This window comes from Biomphalaria glabrata, chromosome 5 (assembly GCF_947242115.1).
Source record: "Biomphalaria glabrata chromosome 5, xgBioGlab47.1, whole genome shotgun sequence".
NCBI classification, from domain to species: Eukaryota; Metazoa; Mollusca; class Gastropoda; family Planorbidae; genus Biomphalaria; species Biomphalaria glabrata.
The window spans coordinates 35,868,119-35,889,943 of NC_074715.1; the positions used below are offsets into that span (position 1 = coordinate 35,868,119).

The 21,825-nt window shown below is 35.8% G+C and overlaps 2 protein-coding genes across 7 annotated transcripts in view; one reads left to right on the forward strand and one right to left on the reverse strand.

Annotated features, from left to right (window-relative positions):
* Nucleotides 1-13,203, forward strand: LOC106064899 (3-[(3aS,4S,7aS)-7a-methyl-1,5-dioxo-octahydro-1H-inden-4-yl]propanoyl:CoA ligase-like). The gene is made up of 10 exons (XM_013223556.2): nt 1-230; nt 357-533; nt 2,649-2,812; nt 3,898-4,071; nt 7,312-7,584; nt 8,256-8,414; nt 9,706-9,762; nt 10,355-10,473; nt 10,751-10,870; nt 12,215-13,203. The coding sequence occupies exons 1-10, from the start codon at nt 85-87 to the stop codon at nt 12,524-12,526; spliced, it is 1,701 nt and encodes a 566-aa protein (XP_013079010.2). The 5' UTR covers nt 1-84; the 3' UTR covers nt 12,527-13,203.
* Nucleotides 12,845-21,825, reverse strand: part of LOC106064877 (uncharacterized) — a 24,300-nt gene continuing 15,319 nt past the window's right edge. For all 6 annotated transcript variants that reach the window (XM_013223533.2, XM_056030011.1, XM_056030009.1 and 3 more), the window contains exons 2-4: nt 18,801-19,431; nt 16,480-16,650; nt 12,845-15,874 (exon numbers count right to left, since the gene is read on the reverse strand). In XM_013223533.2, coding sequence (XP_013078987.2) covers nt 15,335-15,874; nt 16,480-16,650; nt 18,801-19,049 — 960 coding nt within the window. In that variant the 5' untranslated portion in view covers nt 19,050-19,431 and the 3' untranslated portion in view covers nt 12,845-15,334. The remainder of the gene's footprint in view (nt 15,875-16,479; nt 16,651-18,800; nt 19,432-21,825) is intronic.

The following is a 21,825-nucleotide window of genomic DNA, read 5'->3' on the forward strand; positions in this document are numbered from 1 at the left end:
TTTCAGCAGTATCAAAGAGTCTGGATCTAACAAGGTAATAATCAAGAAGAACTAACAAGAAGATCTGTACTGCACCAGCAGGAAATGTCTAGTCTACAGAGGAATACTCTACTGTACAGACTTCAATGCTTGCTTCAAGAGAGACCTCATTCAGAAGCTGTAGTAGCATATGACGAGGAATTGCAGAGATCAAGTTGGACCTACCAGCAATTGTTCAATATAGCTTCAAGGTTAGTATGTCTGGACGTCCATCGCGTTCTTTAGTCTATTCTTAACACTATATACTACACTAATATTTATATCGTTATGTGTTTATTTCCTGCTAGTTGTTAGATTTCTGTTGGTTTCTTTTGAAGATTTGCTCACATTCTGAAAATGTCCGGTGTTAAAAAAGGAGATTACGTACTGAGCTCACTACCTAACTGTCCAGAGGCAGTGGTAACGACACTTGGGGTGATGTTAGCAGGGGCGGTCCATGTACCTGTCGAAGTGTTTATGAACAGTGGAGAGACCTTCTTTGACGTGGCAGAAAGGTCAGTTGAACACTACACTATGTGTGCCTAATACCATAAATTTAACTTAACCATGTGGCTAAATAATGAACATGTAAAAGGAAGAAGACTTAAATGGTAAATTATAAAATGTCTAAATTATGCACCCGCACCCAATTAAATACTTATGGTATGCCATTAAACTGGTGGACGTGTACACAAGTAAGTACAGTTTGAACATGTCATTAAACTGGTGGACCTGTACCAAGTAAGTACAGTGAGAACATGTCATTAAACTGGTGGACCTGTACCCAAATAAGTACAGTGATAACATGTCATTAAACTGGTGGACCTGTACCCAAGTAAGTACAGTGATAACATGTCATTAAACTGGTGGACCTGTACCCAAGTAAGTACAGTGATAACATGTCATTAAACTGGTGGACCTGTACCCAAGTAAGTACAGTGAGAGCATGTCATTAAACTGGTGGACCTGTACCCAAGTAAGTACAGTGAGAGCATGTCATTAAACTGGTGGACCTGTACCCAAGTAAGTACAGTGATAACATGTCATTAAACTGGTGGACCTGTACCCAAGTAAGTACAGTGATAACATGTCATTAAACTGGTGGACCTGTACCCAAGTAAGTACAGTGAGAGCATGTCATTAAACTGGTGGACCTGTACCAAGTAAGTACAGTGAGAGCATGTCATTAAACTGGTGGACCTGTACCCAAGTAAGTACAGTGATAACATGTCATTAAACTGGTGGACCTGTACCCAAGTAAGTACAGTGATAACATGTCATTAAACTGGTGGACCTGTACCCAAGTAAGTACAGTGAGAACATGTCATTAAACTGGTGGACCTGTACCCAAGTAAGTACAGTGATAACATGTCATTAAACTGGTGGACCTGTACCCAAGTAAGTACAGTGAGAGCATGTCATTAAACTGGTGGACCTGTACCCAAGTAAGTACAGTGAGAACATGTCATTAAACTGGTGGACCTGTACCCAAGTAAGTACAGTGAGAACATGTCATTAAACTGGTGGACCTGTACCCAAGTAAGTACAGTGAGAGCATGTCATTAAACTGGTGGACCTGTACCCAAGTAAGTACAGTGAGAGCATGTCATTAAACTGGTGGACCTGTACCCAAGTAAGTACATTTAGAACATGTCATTAAACTGGTGGACCTGTACCCAAGTAAGTACAGTGAGAGCATGTCATTAAACTGGTGGACCTGTACCCAAGTAAGTACAGTGAGAGCATGTCATTAAACTGGTGGACCTGTACCCAAGTAAGTACAGTGAGAGCATGTCATTAAACTGGTGGACCTGTACCCAAGTAAGTACAGTGAGAGCATGTCATTAAACTGGTGGACCTGTACCCAAGTAAGTACATTTAGAACATGTCATTAAACTGGTGGACCTGTACCCAAGTAAGTACAGTGATAACATGTCATTAAACTGGTGGAAGAAACAATGACTTGGCATTTGAACTCTACACAAGAAAGAATTACAATGAGAATTATTTTATGTCAGTCTATTGGGAAAAAGTACATTGTAATTAGTACGAAAATGGGGAACATTAGTTTTAGATTTAAGTGTTTTTTTTAATAGTTTCCATTACGAAATCAACAAGTTTGGTGTCTTTTTAAGTTTTAAATATTATATTTATTCTAAAAAGAAATTACATTAAGTATTTTGTAGGCAATAACAAAGCTATAATTGGTACGAATATGATCTACCTGTCCCTTTGATGCAGCCATTCTTATTTGACATCTTTTAGCAAAAACATACATGCACTATATCGATGAATGTAAATCAGTTTTAATGCTTGATGAAATATCAAAATAAATAACACACGTAAAACATGTTTGACCAAATATCTAGGTCAGAAATGGGTCTGCATACCTCATAAAACACTGAATTGTTTTCGGAAAATACGTTCTTATTATCTCTTTGATTCTTCCCTGGCCTCCTCCAAACAACTTAATGACAAAACTTTATTAAAGCTGGTATATAAGAAACCATACACTCGTAAACTGTGTGTTGCAATGTGGCTTGACATAACGGAGTTAAATTGTTCAAATATAATCTTAGGTACCATCAATTACCAAACGTATAGTCAGGTCTACTTCACTTTTTCTGCAGGACTCGTGCCAAGTTCATGATCGTCTCAGACAGCGAGTTAGATCATAACTCAAAACTTATAGCCAGTTCTATAGAGTGGACAGCAAGCTCAATTACTGGACTTTTCAAAGGAGATAACCCTAAATTAAAACACCTACAAACAATGTTTCACATAGAGCGGAGTGGTAGTTCTTGAAACTTTTTTTTTTTTACTTTCTCTTTTAAATCCCACATAGAATCGAATGAAATAATTGACATTTTGTATTTGAGCAAGGTCGGGTTTAGGAAATTACTTTTAAGACACTTTTTCTGCTATTCAATACATGCGAAGTAGTTACTATCATTACGATAGTACATTAAAATTGAGACAGTATTTATGGCACTAGTTACAATGTGTAGTAGTAAATATGTATAAACAGTAATTTTATATGTATATATTGGTTATATTGGATACCTATGCAATTTGTGTTACTTTATAGAAAATCAAATTCCAAACATAATTTAACACACTAATAATCTTCTTTTTCATATGTGTATACAATTTCCCTTTCTTAATAAGCTTTATAGAGTAACAGCATGTAACTAACTTAACCTTAAGTGTGGACCGTGAGCAATCATTACAAAATTACGAAACACTGACCTGTGACTTGGCAACGAGCTATTGGTCTAAACTGCCAACAGGCTACGCCATCGCAGGTCGGTGTTCAGGCCTTCTCTGACGATTGGTCTCGGGTGGACCTGAAATGATTCTATGATATTTGAATGGAGCTCATGCTACAACACCTACCATGGCACGTTCTGAGGAGTTACATACAGTGTGACATTTGTACAGAGTAAAAAAAAAGGAAAATTGTTACAAATGAATGCTTTTCTTTTTCTAATAATCTTTTCAGTGAATGTATCCAGTCCACTATAGATGTTTGTCTCTCTCTCTCTCTCTGAATTAGATTTCGTTCGACAAAATCCTAGCAAATGAGAGATTGTTTTTAGTTATAGTTTTTTTTTATTACTTCTAACTCTGCATATAAAGCAGAAATGCTTTGACTAATAGTGTGATTCTGCGATACTCCCACTTGGGCAAGTTGTTTCATTGCCATTGCATTTGTAGCTTTAGTATGATTAGAAACAATATTGGAACTTTTCCTTTGCATAATTAATTATGTTTAAAATGGGTTTTCACTAATGAGACATCTAGACTATAGAGATGAACACTATTATAAAACAGCACTGTGTGTGTTCAGTTTAAGTTTTACGCCACCTCTGTCCTTAGAAAACTGTGATGCGAAAATGGATTTTTTCCAACACATGGCAAGCCATGAGAACACCTTCCTATGTGAAGTAGCAGAAGATGACCTCTGTGCTGTATTCTGTACTGCTAGCTCGAGTCTATTGGTGTGTTTAGTTGGACATACTCAAGGGGGAATCATCAAAGGATGTCAAGCCTGTAAGCAATTTCAAATTACCCTTTTGGGTGCATGTATTATGTTTGAACTCGTTTCACTATTGTAGATTCAGTGAAACAGACCTTAGTATACCGTTAGGTCACGTGTGAAAATACACACTTTAGTATTCACCAGTGCAACTTAAATTATCGATAATTATACATAAAAATGCATTTCAACTTAACATACAATTATTCAATTTAATTTTTTATACGTGTATTAAATCCTTAACAAGAAAAACATTTTAAAAATATTTTTTAAGACAATACTTCCATTATACAACGGAACATTCATTTATGAAACTCTTGAATCAATAATGGAAATTCCCGAACGCGATAGTTCGTTCAACAATGCGATAGTCCTTTCTAGATCTAAGTCTAGTTCTCCAGCCAAATTTACATTTTTATATTTTTTTATTTGAAAAATTATAACGGTCAAGCTAGAGTTTGTCCCATGTGAGTGATGTGACCAACGAGCTAGTCATTCTTTTCTCAGTGATATTCATCAATTGTTAAATTTCTAGACAAATCGTTCGAGCTGTTTTTATTGAGATAAGCGTTCAGGTTCCGTCCACAAGAATTTCTCTCGGGTAGGTTTTTGTTTTAGGCATGATATATATTTATGAACATTTGAAACAGACACTATCTACCTAATAAAGAACATTTGAAACAGACACTATCTACCTAATAAAGAACATTTGAAACACACAATATCTACCTAATAAAGAACATTTGAAACAGACAATATCTACCTAATAAAGAACATTTGAAACAGACACTATCTACCTAATAAAGAACATTTGAAACAGACAATATCTACCTAATAAAGAACATTTGAAACAGACATATCTACCTAATAAAGAATATTTGAAACAGACAATATCTACCTAATAAAGAACATTTGAAACAGACACTATCTACCTAATAAAGAACATTTGAAACAGACACTATCTACCTAATAAAGAACATTTGAAACAGACACTATCTACCTAATAAAGAACATTTGAAACAGACACTATCTACCTAATAAAGAACATTTGAAACAGACAATATCTACCTAATAAAGAACATTTGAAACAGACAATATCTACCTAATAAAGAACATTTGAAACAGACAATATCTACCTAATAAAGAACATTTGAAACAGACAATATCTACCTAATAAAGAACATTTGAAACAGACACTATCTACCTAATAAAGAACATTTGAAACAGACACTATCTACCTAATAAAAAACATTTGAAACAGACACTATCTACCTAATAAAGAACATTTGAAACAGACACTATCTACCTAATAAAGAACATTTGAAACAGACACTATCTACCTAATAAAGAACATTTGAAACAGACAATATCTACCTAATAAAGAACATTTGAAACAGACAATATCTACCTAATAAAGAACATTTGAAACAGACAATATCTACCTAATAAAGAACATTTGAAACAGACAATATCTACCTAATAAAGAACATTTGAAACAGACAATATCTACCTAATAAAGAACATTTGAAACAGACAATATCTACCTAATAAAGAACATTTGAAACAGACACTATCTACCTAATAAAGAACATTTGAAACAGACACTATCTACCTAATAAAGAACATTTGAAACAGACACTATCTACCTAATAAAGAACATTTAAAACAGACACTATCTACCTAATAAAGAACATTTGAAACAGACAATATCTACCTAATAAAGAACATTTAAAACAGACAATATCTACCTAATAAAGAACATTTGAAACAGACACTATCTACCTAATAAAGAACATTTGAAACAGACAATATCTACCTAATAAAGAACATTTGAAACAGACAATATCTACCTAATAAAGAACATTTGAAACAGACACTATCTACCTAATAAAGAACATTTGAAACAGACAATATCTACCTAATAAAGAACATTTGAAACAGACATATCTACCTAATAAAGAATATTTGAAACAGACAATATCTACCTAATAAAGAACATTTGAAACAGACACTATCTACCTAATAAAGAACATTTGAAACAGACACTATCTACCTAATAAAGAACATTTGAAACAGACACTATCTACCTAATAAAGAACATTTGAAACAGACACTATCTACCTAATAAAGAACATTTGAAACAGACAATATCTACCTAATAAAGAACATTTGAAACAGACAATATCTACCTAATAAAGAACATTTGAAACAGACAATATCTACCTAATAAAGAACATTTGAAACAGACAATATCTACCTAATAAAGAACATTTGAAACAGACAATATCTACCTAATAAAGAACATTTGAAACAGACACTATCTACCTAATAAAGAACATTTGAAACAGACACTATCTACCTAATAAAGAACATTTGAAACAGACACTATCTACCTAATAAAGAACATTTGAAACAGACACTATCTACCTAATAAAGAACATTTGAAACAGACACTATCTACCTAATAAAGAACATTTGAAACAGACAATATCTACCTAATAAAGAACATTTGAAACAGACAATATCTACCTAATAAAGAACATTTGAAACAGACAATATCTACCTAATAAAGAACATTTGAAACAGACAATATCTACCTAATAAAGAACATTTGAAACAGACAATATCTACCTAATAAAGAACATTTGAAACAGACAATATCTACCTAATAAAGAACATTTGAAACAGACACTATCTACCTAATAAAGAACATTTGAAACAGACACTATCTACCTAATAAAGAACATTTGAAACAGACACTATCTACCTAATAAAGAACATTTAAAACAGACACTATCTACCTAATAAAGAACATTTGAAACAGACAATATCTACCTAATAAAGAACATTTAAAACAGACAATATCTACCTAATAAAGAACATTTGAAACAGACACTATCTACCTAATAAAGAACATTTGAAACAGACACTATCTACCTAATAAAGAACATTTGAAACAGACACTATCTACCTAATAAAGAACATTTAAAACAGACAATATCTACCTAATAAAGAACATTTGAAACAGACACTATCTACCTAATAAAGAACATTTGAAACAGACAATACCTACCTAATAAAGAACATTTGAAACAGACAATATCTACCTAATAAAGAACATTTGAAACAGACAATATCTACCTAATAAAGAACATTTGAAACAGACAATATCTACCTAATAAAGAATATTTGAAACAGACACTATCTACCTAATAAATGTATAAGTGTTTTACTATTTTGTGTCTGTGTTCAAGTTAGAGACAGCGTCTCGTGTGAAGACAATTATCTCAACTGCGGCCCTACCTCGTGGCTAACGTCCAGCCCTGGAGACTATTTGGTCTGGAGGAGCACGAGGGTTTTACTGGACAGCTGGCATCCTCTCAAAGTCAAAAGTAGGGCCCGGCTTCTGGCTGAGATCATTGAGAACGAGAAGGTTGGCACCGTGTTTCTGACGCCCATGGAAGTGGAGGACGTCGTGAGAGAGTGGTGCCCACGTCTGCTTCCAATGAGCAAACATCTCATTACAGGTACACTGTGAACTAAACTATAAGACTTTAACATCATAATGAGTACAGATGTTAGATTCATGTTAATGGTTGGGTATTTATAGGAAAGTAAATATTAAGATTGCAGGTTGGTCTGCGTGGTCACGTGAGACATTGCACTCCTCATTAATCTTTGGATACCAAGAAAAACTTTATTATTATTTGTATTCTTTGAGAATTATATCTCTAGATTCTATGTTAGTCAAAATGATGAGTGTTAACAGGCTTTAAAGTTTAAAACTTTAAAAATATATTTTTTTTACAAATTTTGAAAGACATTTTTTCTACAAAGGCAAAGTACACTAAATAAATGAAACACATTCACAACAGTCACACATAAACACACACACAAACACACAGGTATTATGATACAGCTAACATTTATTACAAAAAAAAAACAACACACTATCATACGCGCGAACAGTCAGTCACAAACATGCTTACAGAGTCTGACAGAAGCAAACACATGCGTAACTATTAATGTCTATTTGGTAACACACAAGCATCCCAACATATACAATCAAAGAGACACACAGACCAAGGAACAACCCTAGATCTAACTACAAAGGTCTACGTAATAAAACGCTCTAAACATATTGACCTAGTGGTAATCTAGTTCTCTATTAATTCATATTTCTTTCTATAACTCTAAGGTGGTATGCCTGTAACTGAGAAGCTAATCAATAGCGTACAACCTGCTTTTACAAAAGTTACCGTTCGCTATGGCATAACTGAGACAGGAGACATAAGTACTAATACAATGGAGTCTGGCAGTACTTTTAAATCCTTTGACTGTGGGACATGTATCAGAGGTAGAAGTTTGTTTGTTTTTTGATTAAAATTTTAATTTTAATTACATTTTTTTCGAGATTAGTTTAACCCCAAATCTGAAGCTTTATGCATGCCTTGATTTCAATTTAAATAGCTTTCAAAACAGTGTATGTAATTGACTTGGGAATTCTGGGATATGTTACTCTACATGATGTCAATAAAATTACTCTAAAAATCCATTTCAAGAAAAAAAAGTGACTATTTTGACTATAAAAAAAGATTATTGACAAAACTGTACATTTTATTTCTCTAAATAATTACATGAATGTTGCCAATAACTACTAGATCTCGTTCTATATCCAATTGTGGGTGTCTCTAGAAGAAGAGGTAGTTCAATTCTAATGAATATATTGAATGAAGGCTCTATTTAGAAGCATTCTTACATCCAATAAACCAGGTCTCTCAGTTGATGTGAAAGTAAAATGTAGGAACTAGTCACAACGTACAGCCAATGTTTCCTCAGTTGATGTGAAAGTAAAATGTAGGAACTAGTCACAACGTACAGCCTCAGTTGATGTGAAAGTAAAATGTAGGAACTAGTCACAACGTACAGCCTCAGTTGATGTGAAAGTAAAATGTAGGAACTAGTCACAACGTACAGCCAATGTTTCCTCAGTTGATGTGAAAGTAAAATGTAGGAACTAGTCACAACGTACAGCCTCAGTTGATGTGAAGAGCTTCCCCCCCTCCCCTCTTTTCTTCGACCAGATGGCACAAACACTGAGTCGTGTTCAAACAACGAGCAAAATATCATAAATACTTTTAAACAAATGAGGCGTGTCTAATGAGAAAAAAGGCAAAACTCGGTGCCACGCCTTCTAATATTGCATATTAGCTCCCTTTGTGTTATTAAAACTAAGTTAATTAATATTTTTATCGATTCATGAATTGCCATAGACATGAATAATTGTGTAAAATTTCAACTTATCCGAGAATGGGAAATGAAAGAAAAAAATTAGCAGACTGACAGAGCAACGGACAGACGGAAAGAGTTAATACAAGGTTGTAAAAATGATCTTGATATAAAACAGGACACATCTTTTTGCGTGGCTTGAAACGTTAACTTGGAGAGAGTTAAAATGTTTTTTGATTCTATGTTCTAGTAAGAAAAGGACACCTGAGAGTGTGTTGCATACCGCCCTCATGCCCTCACCTAGAAAAGTGTTGTGTAATTACATGCAATGTGTGCCCTTATAAAGTTATCCCATAAGCAATGTTTGATTACTGTGACCTAATTATTGTATCCCACATGTGACCTCATTATGTCTTCAGGCGTTCAAGTTCGACTTGTCGATGCCGATTTCAAAGACGTTGCCCCAGGTCAAACAGGTTGGCTCATTAATTACGTTTAATTACATCTACTTTGGTAATCGTTAGGTCTAAACTCTAAGTAACTATAAGGTATAAAATAGATACATACATAGTTACCTACGCATGTACATTAGGCTTGGCTCTAGGATCTAAACGACGTTTCATTTATAATATATATTTGGAATACAACTAATGTTCCTTTAGCCAGACTTGATTTTTCCTTTATCTATTATATCTCGTAACATTTCTTCCTGATCTCCTTAGGATCATGCTCTCTCTCTCTTTCTCTCTCTCTCTCTCTTCACCACTCCATTTCTCTGTCTCTCACATATTGTTTTATTATTCTAGTGTATTGTTTTTTACACTTAAATCTTAACTCCGTGACCATTTTGTAGTTATCTCATTAAAGAAACACAACATTATACATTGGTTGAAAAAAAGACTTTACCATGTACAATTTGTACATCTCTGTAGGTAAATGGAAAGTGCATGGATCATTTCTGTTCGATTCAGAAGCATGCCATCACTTACGTGTCTTCCTCAGAAACATACACACTACATATTCATGGCTTCCAATCGATCTACGCCAGACTTTATGATTTGTTTTAAGGTCGACTCCTGTTCAAAAGTCCTGGGATGTTTGGTAAATATGTAGGTCAACCTGAATGTGAAACTTTGGACAAGTTTACGTCCGATGGCTGGTTCATCTCTGGAGATGCTGGTTGTAAGGTCAGTTTCGTGATTCCCTGAATGCCATTTAACAGAAGACCGATAGTTCCGTGAAATGACTTCTGTAAGCATTGCGTGGGAGGAGAAGGTGACCAGTACAACCTTTGACCTTTCTATTTTTACCTTTCCTTATTGTTATTGGAAGCTGCTTAGCAGCCAAATATTGTTGTTTTTTTTAGGCTGAGATTATGGCCTTTCCTAATTAAAATGTTAACCTACCCTATAATCTATTTCCTTATTCCAAGCCGTCAATGGACAACTGTTCTATCTCTTTTAGCAAATGAATGGGCATTTGTTTGTGATGGGTAGATCAGACACCATGATACTCCATAATACATTCAACATCCATCCATCTTGGATAGAGAAAGATCTACGAACTCATCCTGCTGTGAAAGAGGTGATCACATTAATCTGTATGTCTGTACCTGGACAAGTGTCTGTCTATTGTTTTATTTAGTCATTAAAAAACATGACTCGTTATCTCGTTGTCATGTAAAATGGATCAATCTCTTTATCTCGCTCTTTCATTCACTATGAACATTTTCTATATATTTTAAGACCAATTCTAATTTATTCATTATTTGTTTGTATCTACTAAAAATGGATTATCGTTTACATTTGACTGCAATAAAACCTGGAAATAATATTTAAAAAAAAGCAGTATAGGGAAAAATCGGCACTCACATTGTTACTGAGAAACAGACAAACTATTCAATAGACTCCTTTCTCAATCCCTTCCCTCATCGTTGTATTTAAAATACTTGAGTCAGTCGAGTGCTAGATTTAGGACTTAAATCTCATAAGAAATCCTTAGAATTTCTGTCCATCTAATATTGGGATTTTCTCAGTTTATCTTAGTATTAAATGACTATTTGGTTATCTTTGAATAGATTCGTGTATTGTCTCTACCAATGAGTAATTGTGCAAAGTTTCAACTTGATCCTGGAATGGGTATGAGAGAAATAACGTGTTCAAACTTTTTACCATAAACACAGACAGACAGACAGACAGGGTGAGTGGAAAGCTTAGTAGAAAAAATGAATCTACAAACATAACAGCTTATAAAATTAAATTCTGCAGCGCTAATTATTGTGGCATTTTACATCCCAGCTCCTAGGGATGATCTTTTCCCTTTGCAACTTCTTGTGTATCAATCCTTGATATACAGCTGCAGTCACGTGTCACCAGGCGACGTTGCATTTGTAGTGTTTGGACGCTGACAAAAAATGATCATATTGCTTAAAAAGAGAAAAAGTTTACCCTGTACACCGGAGACACCAATCAGCTATTTATAGTTTGTCCCCTCATAATTGAAAATCTGTAATAGTCTGCTCGTCAGACTCGTCAACTCAGGAAGGTGTTCTCACGTGATAACAACAGACCGATACAAATACGTACACAACTGTCACGTCCTGAACAACAGACCGATACAAATACGTACACAACTTTCACGCTCTGAACAACAGACCGAGATAAATATGTACACAACTGTTACGCTCTGAATAACAGACCGAGATAAATACGTACACAACTGTCACGCCCTGAACAACAGACCGAGATAAATACGTACACAACTTTCACGCACTGAACAACAGACCGAGATAAATACGTACACAACTTTCACGCTCTGAACAACAGACCGAGATAAATACGTACACAACTTTCACGCACTGAACAACAGACCGAGATAAATACGTACACAACTGTTACGCTCTGAATAAAATGTTCATCACTTTCTTAGGTTGTCGTGGTACCTGTGCCAGACGAGGTCAATTTCCAAAACATTTGCGCATGCGTCCTACGCCACGAAGGAAGTGACGCCAACGAAGAGGACATCTTGACTCACTACAGAGACATCTATGTGGCCCAAGAAGGAGACATGTTTAGCCCAAACTACATCCTTTTCTTTGACTCTTTCCCTGTACAGCGGAATGGACAAACGGACAGGAGTCAACTAGCAGAACAGGCTACAGCCACAGTACAGACTTCCAAACTAGCCAAGATAGCAACGAATATTGTCAAACATTTCACAGATTCCAATGGAGTACATTAGATGTACCTGTAGATGCTTATTTAGTGCATGAAGTAAGCATTATTTGGCATGTCTTGTCATTCGTGTAGTGAAGCATCTTAAACTTACATTTATATGTTTAACATTATGTCACTTTACACAAACGATTAGATTTATGTACTTTTATAATCCCGTATTTGTCCTAGGTAGGACTTGTATGAAGTATTATTTTCAAGCATTAATAGTAGTGTTAGCATCAGGAGTAAAATTATAATATCTTGATTCAATTGAAGGACTGTTTTTATTTGTTGATAACTCTCTTGTAACCTTGTTGATTTCATATAATGAATACAGAATTAGGAATTTTAACATTTTATTTAATGTTTTTAAAACGAATTTTAGAAATACAAAATAATTAACACTATCCACGCATGAACAGATATATCATTATACAGAGAAAGGGAGGTCACTAGGAATTGACTTTGTCGTACATATTTTTTTTGTTATTTCCCCTACCATTTCAGTACTCACAACCAAATACACATTGGTGAAGTATAGCTTTGTTCTTCGAGATGAAATCAATATACACATGATAAATATTGTGTAATCTATGAAATATTTGTACATCTATTTATACATGTTTTATTTTACTAAGTCAATGAAAGCAAATGCATGGTCACTGCAAGATGAAATGATCATTAAACATAGGAATAAAAATAGTAATTACAAAGTGTTTCTTCTCTTGAATTGTGTCACTATTTCATCTATAGTGTAAGAGACAAATACCACTTGATTTAGGTATCAACAGATAGCATCAATGTCCGTACGGGTTGACATTTCGTGAACCAATTCCTTTGACCTCTTTGGTGTTGCTAAGATGTGGATTGGACAGATTAGAAACCTTAAAACAAAGTCGTGAAAAACCGCAAGCTTTCTATTAAACCTTTGAATGTTATTTTCAATATTTCCTTCAAAGACCTTAGTCTATATCTACAGGATCAATGGGAATACATCTCACACACACACACACAACAAAATACGTTCTTTTTTTTTCCCTTCATAACTTTGTCTTACGTCCATTCCGCTAATTAAGAAAGAAAGAAAGAAAGAATCCAAAAGATAGAAGTAGATTCTTTCTTTTGATTGAGAGAGAGAGAGAGAGAGAAAGAGAGAGAGCGAGGAATGATTTTAAGGGATCAACTAAACGATTAGAATGAGTAAAACCCACTTGATATTTCCTTAGACATCCAGGCCACAAAACCAAAAATAAATAAAGTCTGGAGAAAGGGTATGTGGCATTCAATTGCCCCCCCCCCTTTTATAAAAATGCATTTTTTCCCTCTAGTCCTGAGACTGATGTTCTAGAGAAATGTTTGCGGAGTCCTATATCGCACACTGTTTGCTTTATGATTAAAAGATCCCCCCCCACTAAAAAAAAGGGTAAAATTATCCAAAGGTGCTATGTGTAGAATCCATAAGTCGTGTGTAATGCCAGTGTACAAATATATATTTATATGTCAAAAGATATTTCAAGCTAAAAGAGCCTATATACAAAAGTGGTCCTCAGTCTGCTAAATGTTATTTAATGTCTTCGGTGAGGATATCATCGTCTGGAGATAAACCGGGCGGTTGGTCAATGTTAGTGCCCGATTAATCTTTAGTATTTAGATTTTTTCCACATTAGAGGGGTGTTTTTTTTAGAGTTTAAATGAGCATTCTTTGGTCTAGCAGTGGATCAAAGAGAATCAGATGGTGCCCTGACCTTATACTCTCACTGTCTTAAGCAATGAAACCACTAATAAACAAAACGTTAATTATGGCAAACTATATAGGTCACAGCTGGGACTTGGCAGTCACTTTAATAACGAAATCCAATCCGTTCTATTAGTCGATTACAAATATTCAAAATATTTTGTGCTAACTACTCGCTCACACCAGAAGCAGGCTTGTACAGAAGTATAGAACTTATAATGTCATCAGTCCTTGCTGTACCACTGCACAGGATTGGAATGATCCCTTTTAAATACATTAGTTTTTTTTTATATCTGAATTTTAGTTCTGTTTTTACAAGCGCTACTCTTAAAAGCGTTAGTTATAAGTGAGTCTGTTTGCCAGACCCATCGTTAGACGCATTTAAAATCGATGTATTTAGTTTTAACTTATTGCTCTAAAAATACATGTACATTTCGACAAATCCTAGTTGGCGAACATATATCCGACACATTTCTGAAACAAAATGAATATCCTTTGAATGTGTTTTGTCTCACGTTCCCATAGTTTGACTACATAGATATGTATATGAATGTAGTGTTATGCACACAAAAAAAGCCTCTTTTCGACATCTGTTGTGTTGTGACAGTTTCACTGAGCGAGACTTTGGCATTGCAAAGAACACAAAAGGATCTCATGATCAGGTCTCTCAAAGCTTCCAATGTTAATCAAATGTAGAAGGACTATATAACAAGGAGCTGCTATTACAATCGTGTATACCAGAGTCCTGTGAGTCCATCTATATAACAAGGAGCCGCTATTAAAATCGTGTATACCAGAGTCCTGTGAGTCCATCTATATCACAAGGAGCCGCTGTTACAATCGTGTATACCAGAGTCCTGTGAGTCCATCTATATCACAATGAGCCGCTGTTACAATCGTGTATACCAGAGTCCTGTGAGTCCATCTATATCACAAGGAGCCGCTGTTACAATCGTGTATACCAGAGTCCTGTGAGTCCATCTATATCACAAGGAGCCGCTGTTACAATCGTGTATACCAGAGTCCTGTGAGTCCATCTATATCACAAGGAGCCGCTGTTACAATCGTGTATACCAGAGTCCTGTGAGTCCATCTATATCACAAGGAGCCGCTGTTACAATCGTGTATACCAGAGTCCTGTGAGTCCATAGCCACCTGTTGAAGTTTTCCATTCTTACGCGTGAAATTCGATTTCTCCTTTGGCGCAACATCCGACCTCAAACTATCGGAGTCGCGATAATCTAATTCCCTGTCCACAGCGTTACTTGGATCACGTGAGACGGATAGTACCACGTGATCACCGTTGTCTGCTTCTGTTTCCTCGGACATCACGTCCACGTGAACTCTCTCTAGAGACCCTGTTAAGCTACTGAGTCTAGATTCTTGCTCGCTGGGCGACGACTGTTTGGTCGTGTTGTCAGATTCAGGCAGAGAGTTGCTGTGTTGAGATAAAGGGACGCTGGACAGCACGAATGGTGTCCGTCCTATGCTCCTCCTGTTGGTCCCATAGCGTCCTTGGAGCAAGTGTTTCCTATTAAATGTTCCATAAGGATCGTCGTCATTATAAAGTGAGAATCGGGTGGAGGCGCCTTCAAGTTGCAGAGACAAAGAAGATGGAGGAGAAAACTTGAAAGGGGCCTGTGGGGAAACAAAGTTACATTGAATGAAATCAGAATTATCAAGTTTTCAAGAATAGATTAAATAAGACTTTAACATTGATAGCTAACAGCCTCCATATTGCAAAGTCCATAATGTTAGAAAAAGAGTCATGCACATTATTAGGTTTTAATTGATGATAATTTTCGTGAAAAAAATTACATTGGGCTGTTGAATTCAAGATCTAGAGATATATGACCTAGAGATACATGACCTAGAAATAAAACGTTTTAGAAATAATAAAGCTTAGTTTCTACTTTCATTGTTGTTTTTTCAAAGCGTTTAGAATTTAAAGTAAAGTTCACCTTTCAGACCTAGCAGTTGATGTAAAGGTCATCTGTTTCTGTGGCCTACGGTTAATGAGAGTGTCATGTGACCAGCACAATGACCAACTGCCTTTACCTTTTCCCCAACTTATGTCAGTTACCCGTTAGAGCTAGGTGAACTTAAAATCTAAAAAATCCAGCAAATTAAAAATTCCAGTCTTCCACCTGATTCGAATCCCGGGACCCCTCGACTCCGAAGCCAAGCACTTTTACCCCTCAGCCACTGCGCCTCACACACTGCTAGGAAGCTACTAGACTCACCTGTTCCTCCCCTTTCCCCAAAGATAAGTTGGACTGCATCATGTCTGAGCTATAGAAGGAAGACGAGCTGGTTCCCCAGGCGTGTCGCCTCCGCCACTTGAGATCTTCGATTTCCTCGTTTAGAGTCAACATTTGTTTCATTAGATAAAGATCTTGCTCCATCAGACATGCCTGGGGATGATATCAGTTGTCTTTAGTACTAGGTTAGAAACATGGACACAAATAGGGCCCTACATTTCTATGAACATATGAAGTGTAGTTGTATCAATAAGTTTGGATCAGCCATGTAGTTAAATGTGTCATAGAGATTATCCATAATACATCTGTGCGATTAGAAATAGTTTTACCAATTGTTTTTGTTTAGCGCTATTTCCTGCTTTTAGCTTTCTCACTACGTTATGATCCTATCACTTGTCTGGACCAGTTGGGGGGGGGGGGAGGAGGAAGGGGGTACCTGGGTGATCGCTTTTTAAATGCATTAATAAACAAAAAGTGAGCGACCTGAATTAAAACTCGGGGACTAAGGCCATCTCAGCCTAATCAAGCCAATAAGGCAACCACTGTGCCATAGAGCTGCTAATGAAAATATTTTTTTTTCAACTTTTCTTTCTACAAACAATAAAAGTGACTAATTCAACATATACCAGTACAATTTCTTTCCCTTGTTCGATATACCAAATAAAATAATTATAGTGCAAAATTCAGCTTGATCCGAGATTGGGTGTGGGAGAAATAACGTGTACATACTTTTTACCAAGCAGACAAACAGACAGACAGAATGAGTTATTATATGCTATGAAAAATAGTTATGGCCTACATTTATATTAATATGAAACCAATACAAATCTACATGTAAATAGTTTCTTTTATTTAAACATAAAATATTTTTGCTGAAAATGAAAAACTTGTATTCTAAGCACAGAATGTAGGTCTAAATCAAGTATTTTATGGCATAACTTTTTAAACTTGTGAATGAAATGCTTCATTCTTTTCTTCCTCTTCTGTCATTCTCTACAATCAAATGTTTAAGTGATTCCCTTGTGTAATGCTCAATTAGAATAGAGAAAAAGAAAAACTGTTGAGCCCAAACAAAAATACAGCAGACGTCAAGAGAGAAGTGGGAAATAAAAAAAAACAAAATCCGGCACGTGTACGGTGTAGTTCACAGCTGATCTCTCAAAATAAAAGAACCCTGAACCAAGGAATCTTTACCTAGTTATTGTATGCATTCAAAGAAAACCCGTTCTACATCCGAAAAGTGAGACAGATCAAGAGGAATCCACAGCTGTCCAGGTTACACACACAATGATATACTAATCCCATCTTAAATCTATTATTAGGAAAGATGAAAGTATTATTGAGTAAAGCACTTTGCAGTCTTACTGTGTAGACTCACTTTGCAGTCTTACTGTGTAGACTGATTCATTGAAATTGAGATTGTCAGTTTATGCTTTAAATATCTTTCCATGTATACTTTAAAGTTCCGCATACTAACTCATTGAACTGAACGAGTCTAGCTCTCTTCCGTACGAAACTGAAATATAATATTTGCTATGGCTCGTTTCTTTGTCTTAATATTTTCACGATAGAGTTCGGGTTGGCTCAGCATTAAAAAAATGAATTCTCGAGCTCAATGATTTAGAGCTCATACATAAGAGCATGCCCATAGTTTGTTACGTATTAAGTAGGTAGTATCTCCGCTATCCCATTACAGACTTTTACGAAATATGCTGATTAGTGATTTAAAGTATAATCTTGTTTCTATAAATTGCAAAACATTTCTTTAGTCTGAGTCATATCTTATCCACACTTCACCTGTTGGCTCTGGTTAAAATTAGTTTCAGGTGTAGCCTCGGAAATGCTCATAATAACAGAGAGTGAGAGAGAGGAGAATGAGAGAGAGAGGGAGAGAGAGAGAGAGAGAGAGAGAGAGAGAGAGAGAGAGGGAGAGAGAGATTTGGAAGTATAATAGAAAGTAAACCACATACAGAAGGCGGATGTCCATTAATATATCTCCGACGAAATTAACATTACACAGCAAGCTGGGCATGCAATCACATGGTCTTGTATGTCACAGTGTGTTCATTAATATACTTCTGAAGAAATTAACATTACACACCAAGCTAAGCTTGCAATGACACGTCATGGTGTGTCTCTTGTTACTGGACTACACATCCCTCACCAACATGTCAGGGTGTGTCTCTTGTTACTGGACTACACATCCCTCACCAACAAGTCATGGTGTGTCTCTTGTTACTGGACTACACATCCCTCACCAACAAGTCACGAGATCAACTACGCAGGTAACATACAGTACTCACCATTTCATGTTTCAGAAGCTGGATGGCAATGTCTAGCGAGCTCTTCTTACTGGAATGTTTCTTGGATTCTTTCCCCTGAAGTCCATCTCCGCCCACAACCACTGAACACCTCCATTGAGCCTTGACAGTCTTGGTCATCTCCAACCGAGACTGATAAAAAGCTCGGCAGGCGTTACACAAATCAATGGGGTCAGTGTAGCGTGTCAGAACATTGTTCTCATCTGCTACGTGAATTTCCGGTATTTCCATTTTAAAAATAACTAAACTCTGAAGGACGCAATTAAGGTGACATAATCTCCAGTTCAATAAAATGTAATCCTTTGACTGAACATTATTGCGGTTTAGAAGCTGCAAAATTATTTTCTCAGAAATATTTATTTATCATAGAGCTGTAGTAAAAATTCTCATTGGCTGTGTGATAACATATTGTAAAGTTATCTGCACGGCCAACAATGTCTTGATTAATTACGAACTTTTCATTTAGAGGAAATAGATTGTTTTTCCCAAAGGTAGATTGATTTTTTGGTCACGTGGCCAGATGACATCTGATTTCTGTACTTGAAGGTGTCGAAGCACTAATGTACCAGGCTGGAGGTTGATCTCGTAACAGCTGTTTGGTAGTTAACGCCATCTGAACAAAAACAAAAATAATATTTTAGTTAGTGGAGCTGCCTTGATTAAAAACTGTACCCGAAATAGTTTGGCATTGATTATATTGCACCAAGATAGCATGGTATTGATTATATAGCACAAAGATAATATAATATTGATTATATTGCACCAAGATAGTATGGTATTGATTATATAGCACCAAGATAGTATGGTATTGATTATATAGCACCAAGATAGTATGGTATTGATTATATAGCACAAAGATAATATAATATTGATTATATAGCACCAAGATAGTATGGTATTGATTATATTGCACCAAGATAGTATGGTATTGATTATAATGCACGGACACTACAGGACATTGACATTTAGATGCACAGTTGTTAAGAGCACAGCAACATAGCTCAGAGATATTATGTCTAGATCTGTAACTGATTTTGTGAGTAGGAATTAGTTAGAGGAGTACTTACCGAGAAAATAAAACGACTTTACAATTACGTTATCATCATAACTCTAAAGCAATTATAAGCTAATTAAAATATGCTATAATTTATTTAGAGAATGAATATCAAACTTAATAAAAAAAACTTCCTATTAATGTCAGTTATAAAGCTTCAGGATCTATTTAAGATTTAGGCTTTGATTTCAGAATCTTGTTTTCAAAACACACACTTGAGATATGAACATAAAGTCTACAAATGTAGCAACAGTCTACAAATGTAGCAAGTCTACAGATGTAGCAACAGTCCACAAATGTAGCAACAGTCTAAAATGTAGCAACAGTCTACAAATGAAGCAAGTCTACAAATGTAGCAACAGTCTACAAATGTAGCAACAGTCTAAAATGTAGCAACAGTCTACAAATGAAGCAAGTCTACAAATGTAGCAACAGTCTACAAATGAAGCAAGTCTACAAATGTAGCAACAGTCTACAAATGAAGCAAGTCTACAAATGTAGCAACAGTCTACAAATGAAGCAAGTCTACAAATGTAGCAACAGTCTACAAATGAAGCAAGTCTACAAATGTAGCAACAGTCTACAAATGTAGCAACAGTCTATAAATGTAGAAACAGCCTACAATGTAGCAACATTTATGCTTTAAAATATATTTTTTAAAAACCCTCCAGGATTCTCTCTGATTGTACATCTCCACATTTGAACTGACAACACGAGTAGGGAATAACATCAGTCTGTGTTTGCAGCTTAGAGTTCTAGTTAAGGTTGATCATGTTTGCCAGCTGCTTTGGGTGTGTGTGTGTGTGTGTCTGAAGAGGGGTAAGCATAGGGATCGCAGATGATTAAAAGAATATTTAAAATGTAACTATTCCAGACACATGAAGGTCAATTTGATCTACTCATTGCTTTCAATGCTTGGAGCTGTAGTTTCAGTAATGACCACGAAAAAGTCACTTTCGTGCGAATAATCAAATCAAAGAGAGAAAACAAACTATCTAAAACGGCCTAGATCTTGTATTTGAATGTTTCTTTTGTTATTCGATATAAATAGTGGTACGTATTACGGAGTGTGGTCATCACCAAAGTCGTCACCTACCTTGCTGTGGGACAGGAAGCAACAAAGTCGTCACCTACCTTGCTGTGGGACAGGAAGCAACAAAGTCGTCACCTACCTTGCTGTGGGACAGGAAGCAACAAAGTCGTCACCTACCTTGCTGTGGGACAGGAAGCAACAAAGTCGTCACCTACCTTGCTGTGGGACAGGAAGCAACAAAGTCGTCACCTACCTTGCTGTGGGACAGGAAGCAACAAAGTCGTCACCTACCTTGCTGTGGGACAGGAAGCAACAAAGAAAAGATTTTAAGCTGATAAAAATCATCACATCTAAACAGAGATTTAGTTTGAGTGACTACCCTTGTTACATATTACGTAAGTTTCTACTACGCATGACCTGTTTTATATGGTCTGTTAAACTATGTTTTATATGGTCTGTTAAACTATGTTTTATATGGTCTGTTAAACTATGTTTTATATGGTCTGTTAAACTATGTTTTATATGGTCTGTTAAACTGTTTTATATGGTCTGTTAAACTGGTTTATATGGTCTGTTGTGCATGGTCTGTTTTACATGGTCTGTTTCATATCGTCTGTTTTATCAGTCTTGTAACCCACACCATTGTCTCTTGTTTCAATCCACACATGTCTACTCCACTGACTCACTAACTGGTATTGTTAGACCACCAGCTGTACTGGTGCGCTACCTGGTGAGTGCGCAATGTATTGGTGAAAGCACACTCCCACTTGGTAGTGACCGCACCGGCTGAAAGCTATCCCACTATCCTGGGGGGCTTTTCATCCATCACGATCACCTATTATGGAGCCTACACAACTGACGTCTTGACTTCTTCAACATATAATTCATTACTTAATAGGATTAAACTAATAGACTCAAAA

Coding starts and splice junctions, on each gene's coding strand:
- LOC106064899 (XM_013223556.2), top strand. CDS start 85: ATGTCTAGTCTACAGAGGAATACTCTACTGTACAGACTTCAATGCTTG. Junction 7,585..8,255: donor GAGCAAACATCTCATTACAG/GTACACTGTGAA, acceptor TATAACTCTAAG/GTGGTATGCCTGTAACTGAG. Junction 10,871..12,214: donor CTCATCCTGCTGTGAAAGAG/GTGATCACATTA, acceptor TCACTTTCTTAG/GTTGTCGTGGTACCTGTGCC.